Source organism: Felis catus, chromosome B3 (assembly GCF_018350175.1).
Source record: "Felis catus isolate Fca126 chromosome B3, F.catus_Fca126_mat1.0, whole genome shotgun sequence".
In the NCBI taxonomy this organism is placed as follows: Eukaryota; Metazoa; Chordata; class Mammalia; order Carnivora; family Felidae; genus Felis; species Felis catus.
This window is the reverse complement of record NC_058373.1, coordinates 6,610,951-6,637,858: the sequence shown is the minus strand read 5'-3', so window position 1 is coordinate 6,637,858 and position 26,908 is coordinate 6,610,951. Positions and strand designations below refer to the sequence as shown.

The 26,908-nt window shown below is 47.9% G+C and overlaps 1 protein-coding gene across 2 annotated transcripts in view; it reads left to right on the top strand.

The window, feature by feature from the left end:
• Nucleotides 1-26,908, top strand: part of ABHD2 (abhydrolase domain containing 2, acylglycerol lipase) — a 108,013-nt gene that overhangs the window by 36,349 nt on the left and 44,756 nt on the right. For both annotated transcript variants that reach the window (XM_019831896.3, XM_006932261.5), the window contains exon 4: nucleotides 26,517-26,692. In XM_019831896.3, coding sequence (XP_019687455.1) covers nucleotides 26,517-26,692 — 176 coding nt within the window. The remainder of the gene's footprint in view (nucleotides 1-26,516; nucleotides 26,693-26,908) is intronic.

Genomic DNA, 26,908 nt, shown 5'->3' with positions numbered 1-26,908 from the left:
TGGGCTACCACTGACGCCATCCCACGGAGTTAAACCCAGCACCTCCGATGGGCAGGTGGGCCTCTGCTCCGAGCAAGCCTGTCCCATCGCTGGGTCACCCCACCCCACCCACCCACCCCCCCCCCCCCGCTTCTGGTCTTTCCCGGACTAGGCTCCAGGGTCCGTCTTTGTCCACCAATCATCCTTACCTTTACTTAAAGTTCTTTACTAAACGGAATTTGCTTACTAGGACTCGCCGGGGGTCAGATCCATTTTGTGGTCCTTCTCAGTACGTAGTTGGCTGACAGTTGGTCCAGTACTCAGGAGCAGGAAATGGACCTTGTTGTCCAGAAAGTCTAACCTTTCTAAGAGTAGCCACCGTTTATCAGCTGCTCGTGTTTATTGACTCCGTAAATTCGCTGGTCACCGGTTCTGATCTCAGACTGGTCTTTTTTCTCTGCCCACTTCCCGGCACGTCTCCCTTCATTATGATAGATAGGGTACTTTATGCTCCAGAGCAGTGTCTCCTTGATTGGTAAAAGTATAATTAAGACAGTAAGGTGGCCAGTGTCTTCTGGAGGGTGAGTGGGCGTGGTCACTGTTTCCGTGCAGAGCCGAGGAGCTAAGAGCTGACTGTGGTCTGCGTTCCGCCCTCGTGGGAGGCGCAAGTGCACGAACCAGTCCCCCTCAGCAGCCTTGAGAATGACTGCCCTACGGGTGGAGTCTGTTGAGGGCCTTGGGCTCTAGGATCACAACCTGCGAGGGGGCATCATAGTTACTCAAGAAGGAATTTTCCTGCGTTTCTAAAGGAAACCTGCCGCTCCATGAAAGTCTAAGAAGCGAAGCTTTCACTGCCGCAGAAAACTGTGATCCTTGACGGATCGATGTTTCGCGCGATTGGATGAGACGCCATCCCTGTTGTCACCCGGTGACTGTCTGGCAGGCAGAGCGCCACCCTCCCCCCAGGGCTGTGCCCTCCTCGGAGCTGGTCATCTGCCCACGGTGGCTGTCTGCAGTGTCCCAGGAGCCACGGAAATGAGTCAGCCCTCGAGGCAGCTTCTGAACCGCCCTGAACCTCTGCCAGGTTCTCGTCATGGTGTGAGGGCTCTAGGTCGGCCCGGGCCACGGCATCGAGCCGGACCGCTTAGCTTCTGAGGTAGCCGTGAAAAGAGGCCACCATCCAGTGCATCTGGGAAACCTTCTTGCCTGGAGGTCAGTGGTCGATCCAGAACCACCTGTGGCCTCCTGGGAACAGAGAGATCCGTGAGAAACAGCAGGTCACAAACTGTTCCATCTTCCCGCTGGCCACTGATGCCATTGCCACACTAGCCTGACGTTTCTGTGGCTGGTAACACCAGAGTCTCCTGTGACAAGACCCTGAGCTGGTGTTTTCAGCCGGATCACAAAAGCTGAACACTAATTCCTCACTAACGTGAAGTGAGAAACTGTGTATGTTTTTTTTTTTAATTTTTTTTTAATATTGTTTATTTTTGACAGAAACAGAGTGCGAATGGGGGTGAGGCAGAGAGAGAGGGAGACACAGAATCCAAAGCAGGCTCCAGGCTCTGAGCGGTCAGCACAGTGCCCGACGCGGGGCTCGAACCCACAAACTGCCGACGCTCCACCGACTGAGCCAAAGTCGGACGCTCAACCGACTGAGCCACCCAGGCGCCCCTGTTTGTTTTTTTGTGTGTTTTGTTTTGTTTTGTTTTGTTTTGTTTATTAATTTGAAATCTGCCAGGCCATAACAGTTGGGACTTTTCCTTCCTTGGCCTTTCAATAAAGGAAGATTCCTCTCAGGACATAGATTTTTTTGAAGTTCGCCAATTAACATTTAACAACCTGCTTTTTCAGTCCTTCACTGTGTGCCTCGCACTCACCTCCTCTCATCCACACATAATCCCTTTACTCCTATTTCCACCTTCCCGACAACTCCCTCCAGGCCGCCTCACTTGCTGACTCTTGATGCATTCTCTAACCCTTGCCCCCTGCTGTCCCTGTGGCTCCCACCTGACGACAGGAAGGAAAGCGGTGTCCTTTCCATGCGTGTGTCTCTCCCTCTTCGGGCCAACTCTATTCTGAGAGGCTTAAAGAGAGCAACCGTCTTAAAATGTCCTGAGTTCTCTGTGGCCACTGCATTGCACACATTCAGTGCTCCCTGGCGTTTGTAGATAGTTTGGGTAGGAACCCATGTGATGAAGGGTCCGAACGAGCAATTCAGTGGCATGTTAAAGGAGCTTAGGGAAAGAGGTGGATGGTACTGTGGTGGCTTGGATGTTGAGGTTTGTGTGGCCCTGTAAGATGAGTCGATGTGGACGAGTGGGGCCCTGTGAGAGAAGGTAGGGAGGTCAGTGTGAGCGAGAGCCGGCGGGATCCATCATTTAGACACGCTCTTGTGGTGGAAAAGCGACTTCGCTTTCCAGCCAGCGTTTTTTTGCTCCCTTGTCCCACCAGCCTTCCAGCCAGCCTGTGTGGGTCGCCAGGCGACTGAGGCTTTGCCTGTTTGGCACACTTCCTCTTTGTCGCTGGTTTGCCCTGACCCCACGGCCACTCTGCTCTGCCCGCCGCCCCCAGATCCATGGGTCTTCACCTGGCTGGCCTTGGACCGTCTCTCTTGCGATTCCTAACGAGCTTGGTGCTCTTTGTGCGCCCTTTGGACCTGCCGCTCTCTCTGCCCTTTGCTCGCTGTGCCCTTGATTTTGTTTGCTTATGGGCTTGGGCCCCATCACTGGCCTGGTCCCCACAGCTGCTTCCCGAGCAGCGCCTTGCCAAGTCCCTCTGTCATCATGAGATGCGACAAGAACTGTCTGATTACAGCAGAAAGCCCCGGGCCTTTTGGGGAGAAGAGGTCAGATCACATGGGGCCTCAGCTTCCCAGAAAGGAGGAGTTTGGACTTGATCCCATGAGCACTTGTGGGGTCAGGAAAGGATGCGAATCAGTAGGAGTGCTGGAAAATGGAATGTCCTTGGGTGTTGGCAGAAAGGGCTGAATCGCAGATAACATGCAGGGACCTGAGCAGCTGAGAGAAGAATGAAGTCACGGGCAGAAATAGGGAAGTCACGGGAAGCTGCTTCCTCGGGGCAAGCTGTGTAGTTTTGGCCACTGTGGGACGTGCAGAGGGACAGGTGGCAGTGTGGCAGCGGGGCCCAGGTGTGAGCTGAAGGCCAGACATGCGGGTTCCAGATCAGCTGCCAGCCGGGGAGAGGGAGGCAGAGAGCAGAGAGAGACTGGGGGCTGGGGGCTGCAGCAGGCGAGGGTGGGAAGAGGAGCCGGTGAATGAGCCAGAGATGGGCAGTGAGAAAGGTTCGGAGGAGAACCAGGAGCCTTGAGCGTCATAGAGGCCAGAGAAGGAAGGCATTGAAGGAGACGGTGGCTTCTAGAAAGCACAAAAAGTCAGGGGGCGTCTGGGTGGCTCCGTCGGTTAAGCGTCCGACTTCAGCTCAGGTCATGATCACACGGTTCGTGAATTTGAGCCCCGCGTCGGGCTCTGGGCTGACGGCTCGGAGCCTGGAGCCTGCTTCGGATTCTGTGTCTCCCTCTCTCTCTGCCCCTCCCCTGCTCATTCTCTCCCTCTCTTTCTCTCTCTCTCTCAAAAATAAATAAACATTTAAAAAAAGAGAGAGGGAGAAGCCAGCTCGAGACCCGGCTGGGCGACCCCACCCTGCCGAGCCTCCACTTGCTCACCTGTAAAATGGGAATCATAGTACTTTATAGGCTTGGTATGAGGCTACGGACAGACAGCGTGTGACGTGATCTATAGAATGCCTAGCGTGTGTAAGTCTTGAGTAAGCACAGCTGCTATTATTGGAGCTATGTTTACATTAATAATAGTACTAGCTAGGGCACTGGCAAAATGACAAAGGGCATAAGGTACGAGTTCATACGAGTATACGAGAACTCAGACTGCGTGGGCAAGGGGGTGCAGGCTATGCCTAGGTAATTGTCGCAAGGGGAGATCCTAGCAGTAGGTACCACATAATATTCAGCCTTGGTAACAATGGAACTTCTAAGAATAAAGCCTTATTGGCTACTCAGAGGAAAATCTGGCAACATCATCAATACTATGATACGATCGATACGAAATTCAGTTGGACGCGGTACTAGTCAAGAGACGCTAGTGTCGATCCTCGACCTCTGTGTCTTCTTTTGGTTTGTTTCTGTTTTATTTATTTTTGAGACAGAGACAGAGGGCGAGCGGGGGAGGAGGGGAGAGGGAGGGAGACGCAGAATCCGAAGCAGGCTCCAGGCTCCAAGCCCGACGCGGGGCTCGAACTCCCAGACCGGGAGGTCATGACCTGAGCCCAAGTCGGACGCTTGACCGACTGAGCCACCCGGCACCCTGAATCTTGGTGTCTTAAAACCACAAACACGTATTTCTCACTCATGCTGCTCCTTGACTTTAGCAGGAGGGAGGGCTGTACTGATCATATTGTCACCGGGACCCCAGCTGACGGAGGTGTCGCCTCAACCTGTGCTTCCACAGGCTCCGCTGAGGCAGGAGAGGCGACGCGACAACCCACACGCTGGCTCTTAATGCCTGCTCCCCTGAAGTGACACTTTGTCATTTCCTTTCCTGTTTCATTGGTTACAGCAAGGCTCAAGGCCACGCTAACCTCAGAAGTGCAGACTTAACCCTGTGTCCAGCACACAGGGGAGGACGATAGTGACAAAAGTCACCACGTCCTGTCAGCTGAACCTCCTCAGCGTGCGCCGTTCCTTTGCTTCTGCCTCCGTCCAGGGTGTCATCGGCCCTTGCTCGCACTGATGCCACTGCCGCATCTCTGTGCTCTGCCCCCAGCTGATTTCTCTCCCAGGCCACTAAGCTGCCCTGGGAAGCGCACCTCTGATGTGTCACGCCCCTGCTTGAAAGCTGCCTGGAGGACGAGGGCGAGCCTCAGCCTTGCTCCCTTGTCCTTGTGCCCTGTGTTCTAGACGCATCAGATCGCCCTACATTTCTCTCCTGCTAGCGTCTCACACCTGCCATTCCTTCCCCCTGGGGCCCCTCCGTGCCTTTACACACCCTCCTTATCTGAGAGCGCACAGACACCCCCTCTTGGAAGAGGCCTTCCTGGACACCCTCCTCCACACTCAGCATGAGCACTTTTCTTCTGTGTTTTCTAAATTTTTTTTTTTCGTGCTCATTTGTTTAGAGAGGGAGAGAGACAGAGCACGAGCAAGGGAGGGGCAGAGAGAGAGAGGAAGAGAGTCTCAAGCGGGCTCCGTGGTGTCAGTGCCGAGCCTGATGCGGGGTTCAAACCCACGAACCGTGACATCGTGACCTGAGCTGAGGTGCCCCTGTGGGTGCTTCTGTCCTTTGTTGTCTCATAGCAGCTGACTCTGCCATCATGGAATTACGCTCATCGGCCTTAAAGTTTTTTATTGGGTGCATCCCACGATAAATTGTGAGATAAGTTACTATTAGCAACAACAAACGTAACAAGTAATAACAAATACTACCGTTCCTTGGGGGCTCCTATCCTTCAACTGCTAAGTTCAGTGATTTCAGTACGCTTTCTTTAGCCCTCAGATTAAACCCACCTCTGTGCTCCAATCTTTAAGAAGAAAACGTAACCCAACAGGTGAACTGACTTGCCCAAAGTCGCTGCGTGTCAGAACGGAGATCGCACCCTCGTCTCTCTGACCCCGTAGTCTTTGTTCTTTTCCCTACACCATGTGTCTTCACTGCCCACTACAGTGTCTGCCACATAGTAGGTGCCTCATAAATGTTTACTGACTGAATACGTGAACACACAGATCGTGAATAAAGGAGTAAAAAAGTTGATTCCACTTTATAAATTTAGCCCAAAGAAATTACTTAAACACAGAGAAAAGCTAAGGCGCCTGTGGGGCTCAGTCAGTTGAGCATCCCACCTCGTCCCAGGTCATGATCTCGCAGTTCGTGAGTTCGAGCCCCACGTTGGGCTCTGTGCTGACAGCTCGGAGCTTGGAGCCCGGAGCCTGCTTCGGATTCTGTGTCTCCCTCTCTCTCTGCCCCTCCCCTGCTTGTACTCCCTCTCTCTTTCTTTCTCTCTCTCTCTCTCTCTCTTTCAAAAATAAATATTTAAAAAGTTTCTAAAAATATTTAAAAAAGAAAAAAGTGAGAGTGAGGCACCAGGCCATCGAGTCTGCACCTGGAAGGCCCCAGCCATGACCAGGTTCCCCGAGGAGATGGGAGGCTTCCCCCGGGGAAACTGACTGACCCAAGAGAAAAGTCCCAGAGACACTCATATTTGGGGGTCTTCTAGCAGAGAGGCTGGAGTCCGCAGGTTGACAGGTCTGCCCGTGCTGTCAGATGGCTGTGTATCCACTTTTCAGCATGTCCTCTGCAGAAGGAGCAGACGACCAGGAGTCGCTGGACAGAGGAGGAAAAGCCTTGAACATGAAAGACAGCTTTAGAGCAAGCAGAAGAAAGGAGGTGGAAGAAACATAGCGAAATGAGCCAAAGTAAAGTTACGAAAACCCATAATGAGCGTACTTGGAGAGAGGAGAAGGTATATATCCACGTGGCAAGAGGAGCCTCTAAAATTGGAACATTCCGAGAACAGGAAGTGCTTTTGGAGCACAAAATGAAGAAGGTGAATCGAGGCAGTCAAAGATACAATTGAGGATCTCGTCCAGCGAGTAGAATAAGTAGACAAGAGACGGAAAGTGGAAGACAAATTAGAGCAACAGTCTTAAACCTAAAATCCAAGTAATAGTAGTTCCAGAAAGAGACTAGAGAAAGTGGAGGGGAAGAAGTTACCAGAGAAAGATCCCCTGGCTGTCCCATGAGCGTAGGGCCTGAAACTCCAGATTGAAAGAGCTTCCGAAAATCTAGCCCAGGGAGGGAAAAAGACCCGGTGGAGGCTCTTGGTGGAATTGTGGGACAAAGCAAGACCTCAGAACTTGCAGAGGGTAAGGAGGGAGATGGTGCTCGAGGATCGGGCCTCAGAATGACCCAGATGCCGACAGAAGACCAGAAGCTGGACGACAGTGGAGGGAGGCCTGCAAAATCCCGAGGTAAAAATGGTTTCTAACTTAGAATTCTATACCAGCCAAACTCAGTCTAGTGTGAGGGCAAAATAAAGGCATTTTCAGACATGGAGAGTTGCTCTCAGAAAAGGTGTTTTTTGGAGCACCTGGGGGGCTCAGTCCGTTAAGCCTCCAACTGCAGCTCAGGTCATGATCTCGCGGTCCGTGAGTACGAGCCCCACGTCGGGCTCTGTGTTGACAGCTCAGAGCCTGGAGCCTGCTTCAGACTCTGTGTCTCCCTCTCTCTGACCCTCCCCTGCTTGCACGCTCTCTCTCTCCTTCTCTCTCTCTCCTTCTCTCTCTCTCTCTCTCTCAAAAATAAAAATAAACATTAAAAAAAAGAAAAGGTGTTTTTCTCTTTTCCAAGTCACTTTTTCTCAAGAAGCTACTGGAAGCCAGCCTCTCCCAAAGGAAGGAAGCCAAGGAAGGGTGGCCTTGGGGCCCGGGATGCAGGAGGGAGCTGAGGGGTCCTTGCAGGATGGAGGGAGGGCTCCCCGAACGGTGTCTCCAGGAGAAAGTGAAACCAGTGATTGCCTCACGTCTTTGTGCAGAGACCTAGTGTCCCTCAGAATTTGGAAATAGGCTGGCGGTCGATGCGCTAAGCTACTGAGGAAATGACAAAAGTGATAACCTGGGGAAAATAAGGAACTTCACCAAAAGGATATGTGACTGAGTTGTGACTGATTTACGTCATCATATGAACACTGAAAATTAATGTAACCAAAGGTGTTGCTGTACCAAGGTTGAAAGAACAAGGGAGGGGACGGTGCGTGTTTTAGGGGCAGTGTATTAGAGCTGACGGTCTCCACAGCAGGGAATTCGGTAGGCCACCAGGAAACGCATGCAAAAGCCAGCCCGCCAGGCACGGCATCCAGGAGTACGGAGGCACGTATGGGGTGACAGGGACCCTAAAGGACTTGAAAATAGCGGTCTCTCCGAAGCAGGAATTGGGAGTGGAGAAGGGTGAGGAGTCATCTTGTTGGAATATGGACACGTATGTTGACTGAAATGAAGAAAGTAATCTAGAAAGGAAAAAATGGAATATGGGAAGATATTCCACCAGCACCGCTTATGGTGGTAGACATTGGGCACAGACGTGCCCCACGCTAGAGACAGCAATAGTGTAACGCAGGGGAGAGAACATGGCGGTCAGGTCAGACACGCACTGGGGTTCAAAGGCAGGGTCTGCTGCTCACCAGCTCTTTGGACACTTGGTTTCCTGGTCTATCAACAAAGGGGATTTCCCAACAGTAAGAGTTGCTGTAGAGGGTAAATCCGATTACGTAACGCACCCATACAAGGTGCTACGTAAACGTTTACTCCCTACATTGTAGCTACTAAACAGGATAGAATTTTGTGCAGCCATCTAGAACTTAATATAATAACTATGGATATGGGGGGAAAAAAGGACAAAATTATATACTTATATGTTACTATTTAACGAGGTAAATACTCTAAATTCAAATAAATACAGATATAAAAGAAACAAAAATGAAGTCCTTTTGTAAGGGTTGTGAGGATATGGATGAATTTTAAACTTCTTATTTCGTCTAGCTGTTTCAACTTGATACGAAATAAAATCAGAAGGACTCTGAACATACACTCCACCCTTCGTGGTTTTGAAAGCCAGGTGTAGTGCATTGCCAATAATAAGTATAAGCAGTGACACCAGCCGCTCGCTGCCTTTCGCATTTGTCCTTCACGGGTAAAGAGAGAGAGAGACTTTGCTTTGGCAGAACTTTCTAGAACGTGCTTATCTGTATGGTTTTGCGGCGCTCTGTCTTGGTGTGTGGACAAGAATGAAGGGTCGGTGCCTGGGCTGTGGTGCCTCTCCACAAGGGTGGAGTTGCTGACTCTTTGAGGAACTGTTTTCCTGCGTTCTCATGCCCGAGGAGAGGGCAGCCATTTTGGCAGAGCAACCCCACAGCCGTCAACAGTGGCTTCTTTCAGCTTTTTGGAACTGTGTTCCTCTCCTTGAAAGCTCCAGGGCAGCTGTGTCATTTCCTTCCTCTCACTTTCAGCTCAGGGCTCACCTTGCTCAAGAAGCAGCGGCGGTTTCCCAGAAGTTCTCTCCACCAGCAGAGCCTGTGACCTTGCTGTCTCTTGCCTCCAGTGTCGTCCTTGCTGTCCTCAGGCGCCCCCATGTATCCGAGTGCATTTATCACGGTTACACGTTCCCAGTTTCTTGATTTTTTTTTTTCACGCAAAACCAGCACTTACACACACATGCACGCGCACGTATTGCTTTTCCTTTTATTGCACGGAGCCGCATACCATATACTCTGTGCACCTCGCTCCTCTTCGTGAAGTATCACCGAGAGGTGTTGCCACGTGAGTGTAGGAATCGCCTCCATCGCGCGCGTGGTATTCCAGAATGGAGACTCCTCTGTTTCATCCCTCTGCTGATGGAGGTTTCATTTGTTTCTAACCTACTTTCACAATGCCATAACACGTCATTTTGCATTGACGGATGCGCACCTGTCCGTGGAGGAAAAACTGGAAATGGAATCGCAGGGTCGGAGGGGAATGTGCATGGAAAACGTTGGCCAGTGCCCTCAGCCCGTCCGCGCCAGCCCCGAGGGAGAGTGTCTCTTCCCCCCATACCTTGCCAACAGAAGGGGGTCTCCTACTTTTTTATACTTGCCCATCTGGTAGATAAAAAGTATTTTCCTACTGTGATTTTTTATTTGTATTTCCCCTTATGAAAGAGGCTGTGCATCTTTTTTACATTTAAGAACAATTTTTCTTTCCCTCTCTATTAACTGCCTGTTGGTAACCACTGCCCATTTTCTGACAGTCGTTGGTCTTTTTCCTGATCACCTCGGAGAGTTCTGTATGTACTGGGGATATTAACCCTTTGTGATATGCGATGCAAATATTTATTCTCAGTTTGTCGTTTGTCTCTTACTTTGCCCATGGTGGTATTTGCCATGCAAAGTTTAAAAAAAAAAATATGTTTGCAGAGTTAAATCTTTTGATTGTTTCTTTCGGCTTCTGGGATTTCTGTTTTTCTTAGAAAGGTCTTCATTGTACGATATATATATTTTTTAATTCCACACTTTTTTCTAGCACACGTATGATGCCATTTTCTACTTTGAAATAAACTTTCTCTGGAATTTATCCTGGCATGAAGTGTGGCTCCAACTTAAATTTTTGTCAATGGCTTCCCTTTACTCAACACTGTTTATTGAACAAGCCATCTTTACCCCATTTACTGAAATGTCACCTTTTTCTCCAACTAAATTTCTCAGATATATTTAGGTGTATTTCCAGTCTGTTCCGTTCTGTCGATAATCCTGAATATATATATACCATTAGCAGATTTATAGTTTTTAAATGTTTTTTATTATAGGCATTGGGGGTGGTGCTAACTCCCCCTCACTTACACTTCTTTTCATAATTTCCTTGGTAATTATAGCTGGTTCAGTTTTCCGTATGAACTTTAGAATGCTTGTTTGATTTCAAATATGAAAAAAATTTTTTTTTTTTACTGTGACTCTGTTAAATTTATAGAAAACTGAGGGAGATTTAGCATGCTTGTAGTGCTGTGTTTTCCAGTGCAAGTTTTTTTGTTCCACTCTCTAAAGCCCTAAAGCGCATTATAAAATTTTCTTCTTAACCTTCTCATGGTCGTGATCTCCCTGGGAACAGGAACAGAGTAAAGTTTTGAATGTGGGTTAGCAGTAATGACGTATATAGTTACTGACAGAAGCATATTTTTTATTAAATATTTTAAGAACACATCTTTTTCTTTCTTTTTTTTTTTTTTTTGCTATTTGTATTTTATTTTTTAGTTTTTCTTTTTTGTGTGTGATTTATTGTCAAGTTAGCTACCATACAGTGTATACGGTGTGCTCTTGGCTTCCGACGTAGATTCCTGTGATTCATCACTTACCTACAACACCCAGTGCTCATCCCAACAAGTGCCCTCCTCAGTGCCCATCCCCCGTTTTCCCTGCCCCCCATCCCCTACCACCCTCAGTTTATTCTCTGTATTTAAACATCTCTTATGGTTTGCCTCCCTCTCTGTTTGTAACCTTTTTTTTTTCTTTCCCTTTCCACATGGTCTTCTGTTAAGTTTTTCAACTCCCACATATGAGTGAAAACATACGATGTCTGTCTTTCTCTGACTGACTTATTTCAATTAACATAATACCCTCCAGCTCCATCCACATTGTTGTAAATGGCATGGTTTCATTACTTTTCATTGCCAAGTAGTATTCCATTGTGTATATATACACCACATCTTCTTTATCCATTCATCAGCTGATGGACATTTGGGCTCTTCCCACAATTTGGCTATTGTTGAGAGTGCTGCTATAACCATTGGGGTACCTGTGTCCCTATGCATCAGCACTCCTGTATCCTTTGGATAAATTCCTAGTAGTGCTATTGCTGGGTCGTAGGGTAGTTCTATTTTTAATTTTTTGAGGAACCTCCACACTGTTTTCCAGAGTGGCTGCACCAGTTTGCATTCCCACCAACAGTGCACGAGGGTTCCCCTTTCTCCACATCCTCGCCAACATCTGTTGTTTCCTGAGTTGTTAATTTTAGCTACTCTGACCGGTGTGAGGTGGTATCTCATTGTGGTTTTGATTTGCATTTTCCTGATGATGAGTGATGTTGAGCATCTTTTCACTTGTCTGTTAGCCATCTGGATGTCTTCTTTGGAAAAATGTCTATTCTGTCTTCTGCCCATTTCTTCACTGGGTTATTTGTTTTTCGGGCGTTGAGTTTGGTAAGTTCTTTATAGATTTTAGATTCTAACCATTTATTTGATATGTCATTTGCAAGTATCTTCTCCCATTCTGCTGGCTGCCATTTAGTTTTGGTGATTGTTTCCTTTGCTGTGCAGAAGATTTTTATCTTGATGAAGTCCCAATAGTTCATTTTTGCTTTTGTTTCCCTGGCCTCTGGAGACGTGTCAAGTAAGAAGTTGCTGGGGCTGAGGTCAAAGAGGTTGTTGCCTGTTTTCTCTTCTAGGATTTTGATGGTTTCCCGGCTCACATTTGGGTCTTTCATCCATTTTGAATTTACTTTGGTGTTTTAAGAAAGTGGTCCAGGTTCATTCTTCTGCATGTTGCTGTCCATTTCTCCCAGCATCATTTGCCAAAGAGACTGTCTCTTTTAGAATTAGATATTCTTTCCTGCTTTGTCAGAGATTATTTGCCCAATACATTTGTGGGTCCAATTCTGGGTTCTCTATTCTATTCCATTGGTCTATGTGTCTGTTTTTGTGCCAATACCATGCTGTCTTGACGATTACAGCTTTGTAGTACAGGCTAAAGTCCGGGATTGTGATGCTTCCCGCTGTGGTTTTCGTTTTCAACATTACTTTGGCTATCTTGGGTCTTTCGTGGTTCCATGCAAATTTAGGATTGTTCTAGCTCTGAGAAGAATGCGGGATTGCATTGAATGTGTAGATGGCTTTGAAGAACCCACCTTTTTTCTAACGTTGTAGCTTGCCATTTTGTGAATTATTTTCTGCACATGAAGGAAAAGCAAGGCGTGAGCTTGATGTTGCCATGTCAGCATCTTAATTCTTAGAAGTCGTCTCTTGATTAAGGCATTCCTGGAGAGCATTCCAGGTAGATCATCCAAGACCTTCACATTTAGGTATTCTAGGTCCCCCATGAGGAATAGTAGCAAATCCAATGTGACTTTTCAGCTCCCGTCTTCCCTCTTGCCCAGACCTGGCACAGATTTTGAGGTGGCCTCGGGCTGAGAAGCAGACCAAAGGCAACCCTGGATCGGGCAGAGAGCAGCCGGTTGACATCTGTGTGAGTGACAGGGGAGGGGGGTCAGGGGAGACAGGGACAAAACAGAGGTAGGTGTCCAGTGTGCTGGGCGTCAGCACACGCCCTGTTGGGTCAGTACCAGCAGGTTTCCCAAATCCCTAATTTAGCAATAGGGAGGGTGAGGCTGGGAGGAGTGGGCTCTGGGCAAAGGGTAGATGAGCCGAGCGAGTCTACAATACAGTCTCCTACCTGGGTAACTGACATGTGACTGGCTCTCGACAGGACAGGCTCTTTCATGGGTGACCCTTGGCAGGTGGAACCCTGCAGCCTCTTAATAAGCTACAAGCTCCCTGAAAGCAGCGTCAAGACCAGGTCCAGATGCACAGGAAAGAGGGTTGCGCTTTCCTCTGCGTAGGGAGGGGTGTGACCGGTCCGAAAAGCTATTTGCGGAGCAGAAAGATAATGGGATCAGATACGTTTAACGTGTGAATACAATCCTGAGGGTTTCTAACTGGTTTTCTTTGAACTTGAAAATTGAGTTTATTTTTCCTTGAAGCAAAAGAGCGTGGTTTGTTTTTAAGCAGTTTTATCGTGACTCCTTTGCCTGTTCTAACATTCGTGTCTTATAGCTCGCACAGGATAGAGGATGGGTCATAGATGTGCCACCTCAGCCTGGTGGCCTCTGTCCCGTGTTTAGAAACCAGTCACAGGAACAGAATTTGATTTCTCTCGTCTCCTCAGGCCACTTTTGGTCACTTCGGGCAGAAACAGAATGTATCTCTGCGTTGGAATTTTCCTGTGCATAATCCTGAAATTCAGGAATAGAACATCTAGCAACGGCGGCGAAAATGTAATGTGCGACAGCTGCGAAGAAGTATTTGCCCGGTGGGGGAAAACGCTGTGCGCAAAGCAGATTTCTGATGAGCTTATTAATGGGTGTTTGGGAGGCTGAATCTGCCCCTTGCCACTCTGAGATGAAAGTCCCGAAGCAAACGGTGAAGTCCTTTCCCTGCCTCCCCAGTAGCACTGGTGTGATGTCGTGCAGGGTCCGCCCCACGGCTGGAGAAGGCTGACGCCCAGTGGGGTGGCCTCACATCGCCCAGGCTGGATGAGGGGAGAGAGGCCACAGGGGGAACCACAGGGGTCCGTAGGAGGAGGAGCAGGAGTCCTGAGTTCAGGGCCTGTGGAGGGGAAGCTCTGGAAGGTCAGGATCCAGGGTAAATGCCTGTAAATGTTCCCCTGACCTCGAAAGGGCCCTATAGCTTCCCTGCTTCCTCACCACACACACACACACACACACACACACACACACACACACACACACACACACACACACACACACACAATGACCTGGAGCTCAGTTTTCCGACTTTTGGAGCTGCCACAAAGCTTTGCCCCCTGCGTACACCCCCTCTACCCCCTCCCCCCACTGACGCTCATCCTAATTAATTTAGCCTCCCTCATTAACAGAGGATAAAAATGCTTCCCCAGATCAAACACCTCTTGCCTTTCCACAGCACCTCCAACCTCTCTCCTGCGTCTCATTACTTTTGGGGAGACCCTGCCCTCGTCCTAGAAATATTCAAATGTGAGTTCAAATGAATCACCCTCCAGATGATTAATCTGCCCAAAAGAACTTCGCTGACATTAAGAAGTCGGCTACAGTTGTGAACCACATGTGAAATCAGAGAAATGGTTTTTTGTTTCATGTATGTGAAGAAAACCAAAGTGGAGTTCTAACAACTTCAATTCTCAGTTGGGAGAAACATGATTTTTTTTATTTATTTATTTTTTTTTAATTTTTTTTTTTCAACGTTTATTTATTTTTGGGACAGAGAGAGACAGAGCATGAACGGGGGAGGGGCAGAGAGAGAGGGAGACACAGAATCGGAAACAAGCTCCAGGTTCCGAGCCATCAGCCCAGAGCCCGACGCGGGGCTCGAACTCACGGACCGCGAGATCGTGACCCGGGCTGAAGTCGGACGCTTAACCGACTGCGCCACCCAGGCGCCCCGGGAGAAACATGATTTAATATAACGTGCGGACAGATGATCAGACAGGGAAAAAAACAGGCACAAAGATGTTTGTTATTTTAATCTGTGTTTGAGGGAGTTGATGTGTCTTGACTGTGCCACAGGAGGACGCTTGTCCTCTCAGCCTGACGTTGCGAAAGGAGGCAAGTCAAGGCTCTGTTTTTCTCATCTGTAAAACAGGGGCGATACCGTCACTCAGAGCTGTTGTGCGGACTAAGTGAGACACAGCCCAGTCCTTGACACAGAGGTCGGATGCTCAGGACGTCCCTGCTCTCTGAGGACTTCACGCTCCCTGTCTTAACTCAGACCGCTATAACAAAATGCCGTCAAATTGGTGGCTTAGACGACAGGTATTTATTTTTCACTGTTGTCGGAGGCTGGAAAGTCCAAGATGAGGTGTCAGCAGATCCGGTTCCTGGTGAGAGCCGTCTTCCTGGCTTGTAGATGGCCACCTTCTCTCTGTGGCCTCACTTGGTGAAATGGGAGAGCTGTGGTCTCTCCCCCTCTTCTTATAGGAACACCAGTCTCACCTTGGGGCTCTCCCCTCATGACCTCATCTAAACTCACTCACCTGCCAAAGGCCCCACCTCCACGTACCATCACAATGGGGGGGGGGGTCAGGGCTTCAACACATGAATGTTGAAGGGACACAGACATTCGGTCCTTAACACTCCCCGTCACGCACTGGGTTAAACTGGTACTTCTCAGCCATGTGACTAAGCTTCCCCATAAGATCACCCCCTTCTGCCTTTCTGACCCCAGCACCCAGTCCCCTCCATGACCGTAGTTGTCTGTCCTCGTGTGCTTTCACCCCCAGACCGTGAACCCTCCGTGAGCAGATTAGGCTTGCTAATCTCTGAATTTTATTGACTCAATATATAAGAACCAAAAGAAAACAGAGGCCGAGGCCGGCTGTCCGAGAACAGGTCTTTGGTTTGGTCCCAGATGCCAGCTGCTTGCTCCAGGAGGCATCTCTGGTCCCTGTTGTCACTCGCAAATCAGATCTCTTGTTCAGAATAAAGGTCATCTTTCTGCTCCCTGGACAAATATTTTTCTCGAGATGGAAATGTTTTTATTTTACCTGAATGTGTGCTTGGAGCAGAGCGGAGGGCCTCGTGAGATGGGCATTCTCTGGAGATTGAGGAAACGTCCTGAGCCCATGTCTCCTGAACGGCCCCAGCACCTGACTCGCTTTCTGGCTGCTGGTTGGCACAAAGCCAGCCAAGGACACTATCAGCCACTTGAAAGTGAGGTTTGCGGGACATTGTCACTCCTGAAGTGACACTGAAGCGTCCCTTTGGTTTGGGCTTGTGGAAGGAGAGGGAACCGTGAGGGGCAGAGTGTAAAATGGCGGACCCGTGTCTGTGGAGTGAGCGGCCTGCCCAGGGGACAAGGTCGGGGCCTGTGGACTTGGGAGGCTTCCAGTCAAGTGCTGCGTTCACAAATGCTAACGTGTAAAGTTACAAACCCTTGAGAAGAGGGCCACTCATTTTGTCAGATGACCTTTTAAACCTCGACAGTAAGTTCTAGATGCAGAGCCAAGGTGGGGTGGCCATGGGGACCCCAGGAAATCCTGCAGATAGATTGCCGTGTATTGGGAGCTCCTTCTGCCCGGTACCTTTGAGTTTCGGCGGGGTGTGAATTAAAGGCGAACTCCTTGCTGCTTTTTTTTTTAATGTTACAATATTTAACTATTACCTGATGCTCTTTCTAGCGGAGTTCTATCACGTGTCCACCGAACATATGCAGATTCAACTGTGTGCACGGGAAAGGAGAGAACCACGCACGTGCACACACGCTCGTCTGCGCGCACACACGTGTGCACGCGCACACCCATACACACAGGTGCGTGCACACACGCACTGTCGCGCTCGACTCCATCCGTGCTGGCCGCTCGGCACTTCCCCGCTCGGGAAGCAAGCGCAAGTCCCCGCGGGCCCTGTGACTCTGTGCAGGAGGCAGCATCGGCCGTGTTCGTTTGCTTCACGGCACAACCCTAACCTCAAGGCCCCGGTGCTGTCTGCGCTTCGTGCAGCCCCAGCCACCCGCCGGCACTGGAAGAGCACCGCCGGGCCCTGCTCGCTGAGGCAGCGTGTTCCTTCCTCAGGCATGTTCGGGGGTATTTGACTCTCGTGGGAAGTTTCACCCTTTACCTTGAGGACCAGGCCGTGGGTGAGACGTGACCACACCACACTGCCGTGGAGGAAGGGGTCGCTCCCGAATGGTCCGCCCTGACGATCGTTGTCTTGAACTTGCCAGAGCCCTGGAATTTGGTCTGCGTGTTTGTCCTTTCTCTTGTCTGCTGTCAGCTTCTGGCCTGGAGGCCCTTACATACTGTTTCTCAATAAGCAGATTTATATCAGGAATAAATACCAGGGCTCGCCGTGTTGTTGAAAAACCCCTGGTCGGCAGTAGCTTTAGAAATGGGCAACACCTTGGGGCGTCTGGGTGGCTCAACCAGTTGAGCGTCCAACTTTGGCTCGGGTCGTGATCTCACAGTCCGTGAGTTTGAGCCCTGCGCCGGGCTCTGTGCTGACAGCTCCGAGCCTGGACCCTGCTCTGGATTCTGTGTCTCCTCTCTGCCCCTCCCCTGCTCATAATCTCTCTCTCTCTCTCTCTCTCTCTCAAAAATAAATAAACATTAAAAAAAAATTTTGTAATGGGCAACACCAGAATATGCATATGTTAGTTTGATATATTTTTAAAGCTAGAGGCTGGCTGTTGACTATTTAAGATATGTGAAGTCCCATTTACGTTGGTTCTAGATAAGCCCAATATTTTTTTTGTTTACTTTTGAGAGAGAAAGCGTGCATGCTTGAGTGGGGGAGAGGCAGAGAGAGGGAGACAGAGAATCCGAAGCGGGGCTCGAACTCACAAACCGTGAGATTGTGACCTGAGCCAAAATCAGATGCTTAACTGGCTGAGCCTGTCAGTGGCCTGCCCACCCACCCCTCCACAGACCCTGAGTGGCCCCAGCATTATGGGTCTTTTCCCCTACCTACTTCTGTATTACCTTCCAGCCGGTATCGTCTCCTTTGTTGGTTCTGAGTCTCTTGCCTTTCTTGGCCCAGGAAGGAGGAACATGCCGGAGTAGAGTGTGAGCTAGGTTCTAGCCACCTGCACTGCCATAGGAGGAGTCAGGAGGGGCAGAACCCAGGGACATTTAAAATACAAGCATTTTCATCCAAGTGATGCTAACATTAAATCATCCTAGGGAATACTTTCTGAAACAAATTCTACTGACCCAGTGTGATTCCATGATGATTTTTTAACGCAAGACAGTTCAGTCTTATCTTCATCAGGTTTGTTTTCCATTTAAATTTTACCACGAAGCTTAGAAGCAGTTTCTTGTCCACATTATGTGTCACTGACTATAGCTTCTGCTGTAGCAGTTTTCTCATGGCTATTATTCCCACCACGTCCAATTCTCTAGGTTAAGTTTTGCGAGTCTAAATGCTTTTATAAAAACTGGATTCTTTTGTCAATTTTTGGACAGTCCCATAGTATACCGCGTGCAGTTTGACTGTTGCCAACTTTATTCTGCTTCAAGCCTTTCCACCGACAGTAGCCATTGTAGGAATGAATGAGACTGAGTGTATGTATTTATTTCTCAACTAATTCATTTTTAAAATCGTGATAAATATTAAACGTAGAGATGGAAGTAGAGACAGAGTGGAAAGAAATGGCCTGCAGTCAAAAGAGTAGGTTTAATATCACTAAGATGCTGTAACAATGAAAAAAAGAAAAAACAGTAAAAAACAAGTGTTGGTGACAATGTGGAAAGATTGGAACTATCATGTGTTTCTGGTAGGAGTGTAAAATTGTGCAGCTACTATGGAAAATAGTTTGGAGGTTCCACAAAAAGTTAAGCATAGAATTACCATAGGACCCGGAAATTCTGATCCTAGATGTATACCCAAAAGAACTGAAAACAGGTATTCAAACAAATACTTGTATGCAGATGTCCACAGCAGCCCTGTTCACAGTTTCCACCTTTCACCAAAAGGTGGAAACAACCCAATGTCCATCAACCAATACATGGATAAAGAAAAGGTGGTAGGTATGTGCATATAATGAAATATTATTCAGCCATAGAAAGGAATACAGTACTGATACATGCTACAACATGGATGAACCTTGAAAACTTTATGCCAAGTGAAAAATCATAAGACAAGAAGTCACATATTCAATGATTCCATTTATAGAAAATATCCCGAATACAGAATTCCATAGAAACTGGAAGCAGATTAGTGGTTTCCGGGGGTAGAAGGGAGGGGAGAATGGGGAGTGACTGCTTAACACACACAAAGTTTCCTTTTGGAGCAAAGAAACGTTCATCACCATATAGAGGTGATAAGTATACAATACTGTGAATGTACTAAATGCCATGGAATTGTACACTTTAAAATGGTTCATTTCAGGCGCGCCTGGGTAACTTGGTTGGTTAAGCGTCTGACTCTCGATTTCAGCTCAGGTTATGATGTCACAGTCAGGGGATTGAGGCCTATGGCAGGGCTGCTTTAGATTCTCTCTCTCTCTGTCTCTCTCTCTCTCTCTGTCTCTCTCTCTCCCTCCCCCTTCCTCCCTCCCTTCCTCTCTCTCCCTTTCTCTCTCTCCCTCCCTCCCTCCCTCTCTCCCTCCCTCCCTTCCTCTCTCTCCCTCTGCCTCTCTTCTGCTTGTGCACATGCGCTCTCTCTAAAATAAAAATTTTTAAAGGTTAATTTCATGTTATGTGAATGTTACCTTCAAAAAAAAAAACAGTGGGGCAATGTGGTGAGTTGCAAAAAGTGTGCTCCTTTAAGACCGGTAAAGATTGACCAGGAGTCATAAGAACTCTCCTTGTCTAGATTTCTTCTCCTTTAAAGAAAACAGCACACACTCATATGTGATAAACTTTGCTTTCAGAAAGATGGGTGTGCGATAAAAAATACCGCTCGAGCCAAGTAGGTTGCCTGTTTGTGATCCACACTGTGTTATAGGTGAGGCAGATGCTTCAAAGTAAATACATTTGAGAATTATGGGAAATGCTGAGTTGGGACCAAGGTTGGGAACAAAGACAGAAAGAAGAGACTTTGGAAGAACTAGTTGGGAGCATGATGGTTTGAAGAGGGTTGTGGGGTATCGAGGGCACTAACGAAGCCACTTGAAGCAAAGACAAGTCGAGCCCAAAACCTTGTTGGGAGCGTTTGTCCCTTTCTGGCTGCCCAGCACCATTCTTCCTCTCCAAGGGCATTTTGGGCAAGTCCTTCTCTCCCATTATATGCAGATAATAAATCAAGATGCGCTGCTCCGCCCTCCAGAATTCCCTTCTTCTGGACACCCCACTCGTGGGGCATTGGCTCCTGGGGTGCTGCTGTATAGAGAGCACATACGTCGAGTAGCCCCAGTTTCTTTTCTGGAAGCTGGTCCTCCAGCCTCTTGTCCATTTGGTGAGCACCCCAGCATAGTCCCTTCTTAAGTTAGTCGGAGTTGGATTGTGTCATTTTAACCAAAGCATCTTGTCTGAAACAAAAGTAACATTAGAACCAAGGAGTAACTGCTAACGAGCATCTAGGTCACCGGACGGGACCTGCCGGAAGTAGGGGTCCAGGGCCCAGTCTCAGATGTCATATGTATGCCCGGCCTCTGCCAGTTTGCTAGAGAGCTGCTGGGGAGAATCAGAGGGCCTGACAGCTAAGTCTGGGTTCAATTGCTATAAAGTAGCTTGATGTACAACCAAGGAACCCACGTCCCCATGGAAAGAATCGATGGTCACCCGCAGATTGAGGGCAAGGATAAGCATTAGTCAACTTTTTTCTGGCTCTTTGTAAACAGCCCGGCAACCATCTGTCCTTGCTGATGTGAACTCCGTCCGTCCGAAGGCAGCGTGTGTTTGTCTGGAGGGATGTGGGTGGAAGGGAGATCTAGATTCTCCCTTACGGCCTTTCCCATTGGGCACTAGCCAGGTGTTGCTTATAAATTGATGCAGAAGATAAGGACATGCTGGCCTCTATATTTCGTTGTGGTCTAGCTTCTTTCTTAGTAACAAGCATTTATTAACCACTGGCCACAGCACTTTGGACAAACAACCGTATGTGTTAGTACTGAGATGCAGCTTTCAGGGAGTTTGGAGTGAAACACGCCCAGATGCTAACTCTAAGAATAGCTTTTTTAAAAATGTAGAAATTAAAAAAAAAAAAAAAAGAGTAGAGATGTATGCAAATTCGTGTAGTAAAAACTGAGCATTGGAACGTGAAGCAAGCTATGAAGTTTTACTGTAGGACATAAATACTTGAATAATACACGGATACTGCACATTTTTTAATGGGACCAGTAAAAACTGTAAACGTGTCAATTTTACCCAAGGTAATATAGGAGTTTGGTGTGTTTCCAATTAGAAATTCCAAGTTTGTCATGAAACAGGCTAATCCTGTAATTCATCTGGAAAATAAAATGGCAAAAATCTGCCAAGAGAATTTTTAAAAAGACAAGTGAAGGGGGGGCCTGCACTGTTACTGCTCGAAATAGTCCATAAAGCTATATTCATTAAGGCAGAGTCATATTGGCATAAGAATAGACAAATAGGGGCGCCTGGGTGGCTCAGTCGGTTGAGCGTCCGACTTCAGCTCAGATCATGATCTCACACTCCGTGAGTTCGAGCCCCGCATCGGGCTCTGTGCTGGCAGCTCAGAGCCTGGAGCCTGCTTTGGATTCTGTCTCCCTCTCTCTGCCCCTCCCCTGCTCATGCTGTGTCTCTTTTTGTCTTTTAGAAATAAATAAACATTAAAAAAAATTTTTTTAACTGTAGGCATAATAAAAGGAAATATTGGGAAATGTATTTAAAATTGGGTGCTAGAATAGCTCTTTTTAAAACAAAATGCAAAACACAAAGGTTTTAACAGAAAAACCTAACAAATGGGGGCACCTGGCTATCTCAGTCGGAGGAACATGTGACTCTTGACTTCAGGGATATGGGTTTGAGCCCCACGTAAGGTGTAGAGATTACTTTAAAGACAAAAATCTGGGGCGCCTGGGTGGCTCAGTCGGTTGAGCGTCTGACTTCAGCTCAGGTCATGATCTCACGGTTGACGAGTTCGAGCCCCGCGTCGGGCTCTGTGCTGACAGCTCGGAGCCTGGAGCCTGCTTGAGATTCTGTGTCTCTTTCTCCCTCTGCCCCTCCCCCGCTCATGCTCTGTCTCTCTCTGTCTCAAAAATAAATAAACATTAAAAAAAAATTTTTTTTAAACAAAAATCTTAGGCGCATCGGAGGGGCTTAGTCAGTCAAGCCCTGACTCTTGACCTCAGGGTTGTGAGTTCAATCCCTATGTTGAACTTCAGGCTGGGTGTGGAGCCTACGTTAAAAAAAAAAAAAAAAGAAAGAAAGAAACCTAACAAATTTAACCACAAAATATGAAAGTTACGTAAGATAAGTGATAAAATTGAAATATACTATAAATTGGGAGAAAGCGTTTGCAACATAAAATAGAAAATGACATGCAGGGGTGACGAACAGTACCTATGAATGGATTGGAAAAAGATAAAAACGTAACAGAAAAATGGACAAAGGGTACAATTTACGTAAGAGAGATGTGAATGACTAATAAACATATGGATCAGGAAAATGCAAATTCAGATAAGAAACTTGTTTTCCATAGATTGGATCAGCCTTAAGAAACACAAGTTGAAGTTAAATACCCATTTTTTTGCCCATCAGGGTGGCCCAAATGTCAAAGATTGACAAAGCTAGTTATTGATGAGGGTGAGGGAGAGAGGCACTTGGCGTGCATAACGGTTGGAAATGAGAAATTGGTCCATCTGTTTTGGAAGGCGGTACGGTGCTGCTCTGAGTTTTAAACGCACGCAGCACTCGGTTCTGTGTCGCATCTTCTAGACGCCTCAGTGTTGCCTCTACTCGCTGGGTGTTCGAGCCCTGGCTCCTTTACAACATGGCGCCAGGCTTCCAAGGAGGTGAAAGCAGAAACTGCCAGGCTTCTCCTTGAAGGGCCAGCCCCAGCCCTGCACAGCAGCCGTTCTACCACGTTCTACCAGCCTAAACTAGTCCTGGGCCAGCCCAGACTCCTGGAGGGGGCGCCCCGATGGGAAGAGTGGCTCAAGGGCCTGGGGATAGGTGGGGTCATCGGCAGCTATATTCTCAGATTCACCATCACAAAGGTAGTTAGAATAAAGCGGATTCCTCCTTGTACACTTCAGCAGTGTCTCTTAAGTGCTTGTTTATGTGTTTATGTGACTTTCAAAATAGTCGGTTGTTTTGGTCCACATTTCCTGCTTGACCGAAACCACGTAACTAGTTATACCCATTCCAGGTTTTCGGTTTTTTGTGGGGTTTTTTTTTTTTTTTTCATTTTTTCATGTGATCTGTGGATGACTTCTATAAACAGAGGAAAACACGCAGCAAAACTTGGCTGTCTAAACGTCCGATTTTGTAAACTCCGGGGTTGTGTTATTGTGAAGTTAATTAAAAACAGTGTTTTATCAGTAGATGCTATGGTGGTGGAATTAAAGATTGTGAAACGTCTACTGTGCACAACTGACCTTACGCTGAAGTGAGAAAGTCCCGAGTGATCCCGAGGCGGCCACTTATTCTCACGCACACGCGTGCACATACGCACGTATACACACATGCACACCTTCAGGATTTTCTCCCAGCCTGGTCTGAGAATGCTGCCAGATGGCCTGGGAAGGGGACAGTCACCAAGCACCACCCCTGCTGCAGTCCAACTGCCATAATTATGGTGCATATCATTTTTTAAGTCCATCTGTTTCTTCTCAGATTCACTAAGTGGGTCTGTGCTCTGTTCATTCAGCAGCCCTTCCAAATGCTTAGTGTATGAAGCACCCTGGGGATGGGCACAACGATTTCTAAGCCTGGCTCCCGCAGGTGGTGGGGAGGAATGTGCCAGTAAAGAGCCCTGATATCAGTCGAGCCTCCTGGACGCCAGGACAGAGCTCCGCTCAGGGTGCTTCGCCAGGAGGCACAGAGAAGGGCAGCTCCCCCAGCGACCTGATTGGAAGTGAGTCTTGAAAAACAAATAGTAGGGGCGCCTGGGTGGCTCAGTCGGTTGAGCGTCCGACTTCAGCTCAGGGCATGATCTCACAGTCTGTACGTTCGAGCCCCGTGTCAGGCTCTGTGCTGACAGCTCAGAACCTGGAGCCTGCTTTGGATGCTGTGTCTTCCTCTCTCTCTGCCCCTCCCCTGCTCATGCCGTGTCTCTCTGTCTCAAAAATAAATAAAAGCATTAAAAGAAAATTAAAAAAGAAAAGAAAAACAAATTGTAGCTGGTGAGGAAAAGCAACGGGTGTGCAAGGAGGAAAGGAGTGTATTCCAGGCAGAAGAAACAGCTTGGCATTTGGGATGAAAATAGCTCAGCACAAGCTCTGCCTCTTTGGAGTGGAGCCGGGCCCGTGGCTCGGGTTTATCGGAACTTACACTGAAAGGCGTAAGCAGGCGGGCACGGCGGGCCTCCTAGGCCAAGATAGGACCCACGCAGTAGACGGGGCTGGCCAGGTTTACATATTTTGTTTTCCCTCCTCCGCTGGCAGGTGGATGCTGGGTAAGTGGGGACGAGAGTAGAGGCTGGAGGCCACCTCAGAGAGGTAACGTGACCCTGAGTCAGGAGCACGGCATCAGGATGACCGCCCGTGTCATCATTATGTGGGCCATCTGTGAACAGCCAAGAGAAAATTGTATCTTATTCTTTTTGTCATGTGCTGGCTGGGATTATACTATATTCTAAACCAGATCAGAAGATAGGTATGTGAAATGTAACCCATTCTTCTGACCCGTTAACCTCGCACAATTCTATTTTAAATTTGTATTATAAACTAAGCTTTCTTTGAACTTTCCTCTGGGAGCGACCAGGAATTTGGTTTCTTGGATCACTCCTCTCCCCACCATGTATAACTTATTGTTCAAGTTGGTCGTCTTGAAACCCTTTATAAATTGCGTGTCTAAATCTCGTGTCATGCTGAGTTGTCCAGTTGACATTATTTTTATAAGCTTGCTTTTCGTTGCTGTCATAATCCACTCATCTCTTATAAATGCTTCTGTCTGCTTTCCAAATGCCGTAGCCTCTGCACTAAGATTTGCACCTGTGGTGTCATGCTGGCAAATGGCTTCGTGTCCTTAGGTCTTAAAATACCCTTTCCTCCCCACCCTCCCAGAGGAAGTACGTGTGGGAACTGGCTTGCGTAGGGTGATAGCGTCACTTCTCTTAAATTTCTGACTTAATGAATTACAAAACAGAAAAAGCAAATCTGGCTTAATTTAAGGAGGGCTTTTAGGATCACCTGGTGTGATAGAAAAGCTAGGCATGAATTGGGAAATAGTTTCAGGCAAACCCTTAGTAAAATGCTCACCACTGTGAGATCATACAGAGATGAAGAATGGACGTTATTACCGTGTTTTATGTTCTGTGATTCTATATAGAACACAAATCCTGGCCAAGCACCATGCCTGGGCTCAAAGCCGTGAAGGAGAAACCAGGGGCAGCTTCGGTAAATGGGACCATCCTTACGCTGTGGTTGTGAATCATTTCTTAGTTGTAACCAGGAGCACCTTGCTTTCCTGGTAATTAACTAGTGTGTGATTTTTGCATTTACTCCCAGAGACCAGAGTCACTGCGTGTTTTCACAAAGGACAGTTGTTAGGGTGGCGTCATGACTTAGGCTGATAAGCCTTCATCCTTCATTTAACCCAATACTTACACTGCTCTGCCCTTCCAGCACATTCTCCAGGGCACACAGTGCCCCCGACAACGCGCGCACGAGACACCTATAGGCTCTCAGGAAAGCTTGCAGCCCTTCCCAGTGTAACAGAGAGCAGCAGTTTGGCTGGTGGGGTGACCACCGTAGCTGTGGCCTGTCTTATTAGGGGAAGGCAAAGAAGTGAACATTAGTGAGTGTAGGCAGTGTGCATTCGTGTGCATTAGTCCCTGGGCCCGTTTGAGAATGAGGCTAACCCTGTCAAGTAGCATGTGTTCAAAATGTATTACTTATTTTCTTTTTAACGTGCATTAGAGAAATAACCCATATTGAATTACTTAACACTGTAAATTTGAAATCCTGTCTACGTAAGCATGTCCCGGTGATTCCTAGAGCTAATCTGATGCAGGATGTATTAATAAATGGGCAAAAGAGGTAAATCATGGCAAGGATATAAGGTAAAGAAAGTCTTTGGTGGGGGGTGCCTGGGTGCCTCGGTTGAGCGTCTGACTTCAGCTCAGGTCATGATCTCACAGTCCATAAGTCTGTGTCGACAGGCTCAGAGCCCGGAGCCTGCTTCGGATTTTGTGTCTCCCTCTCTCTCTGCCCCTCCCCTGTTCGCACTGTCTCTCTCTCTCTCTCAAAATAAAAACATTTTTAAAACATTTTAAAAGAAAGAAAACAGAAAATCTTGGGGCACCTGGGTGGCTCAGTCAGTTAAGTGGCCGACTTTGGCACAGGTCATGATCTCACGGTTCGTGGGTTCGAATCCCTCATTGGGCTCTGTGCTGACAGCTCGGAGCCTGCAGTCTGCTTCAGATTCTGTGTCTCCCTCTCTCTCTGCTCCTCCCCCGCTCATGCTCTGTTTCTCTCTGTCTCAAAAACAAATAAAACATTAAAAAAAAAATTTTTAAAGAAGGTCTCATGGATCCTTAGTATAGAGAATTTGTCTGGAAAAAAACTTACATAGGTTGAAAGACCTGCTCAAAAATTTCTCCACGCATTGTTCAAGGAATGTGGGGATAATTGACCTCTCCTCTCCTTCTTTCTTAGATACATCCCACCGTTGATCTGGGGGAAAAGTGGACACATCCAAACAGCCTTGTATGGGAAGATGGGAAGGGTGAGGTCGCCACACCCGTATGGGCACCGGAAGTTCATCACCATGTCCGACGGCGCCACTTCGACCTTCGACCTCTTTGAGCCCTTGGCTGAGCACTGTGTTGGAGGTGAGCTAGCGTGGGTCTGTGATTGGGCCATCGCACCGGCCAGTGAGGGAGCGCGGTGGAGATCCTCATGCCAGCAAGTCACCGTCACACCTGGGGGCTGCTAGGAAGTCCCCTGAGGTCCATCACTTCGGAGCGACCGCAGGGATTAGCTCTGTCTCATGTTTGCAACTCACCGCGCAGGGCCCGTCAGAGAACATTGTTGAGTAGTTTGTGAAT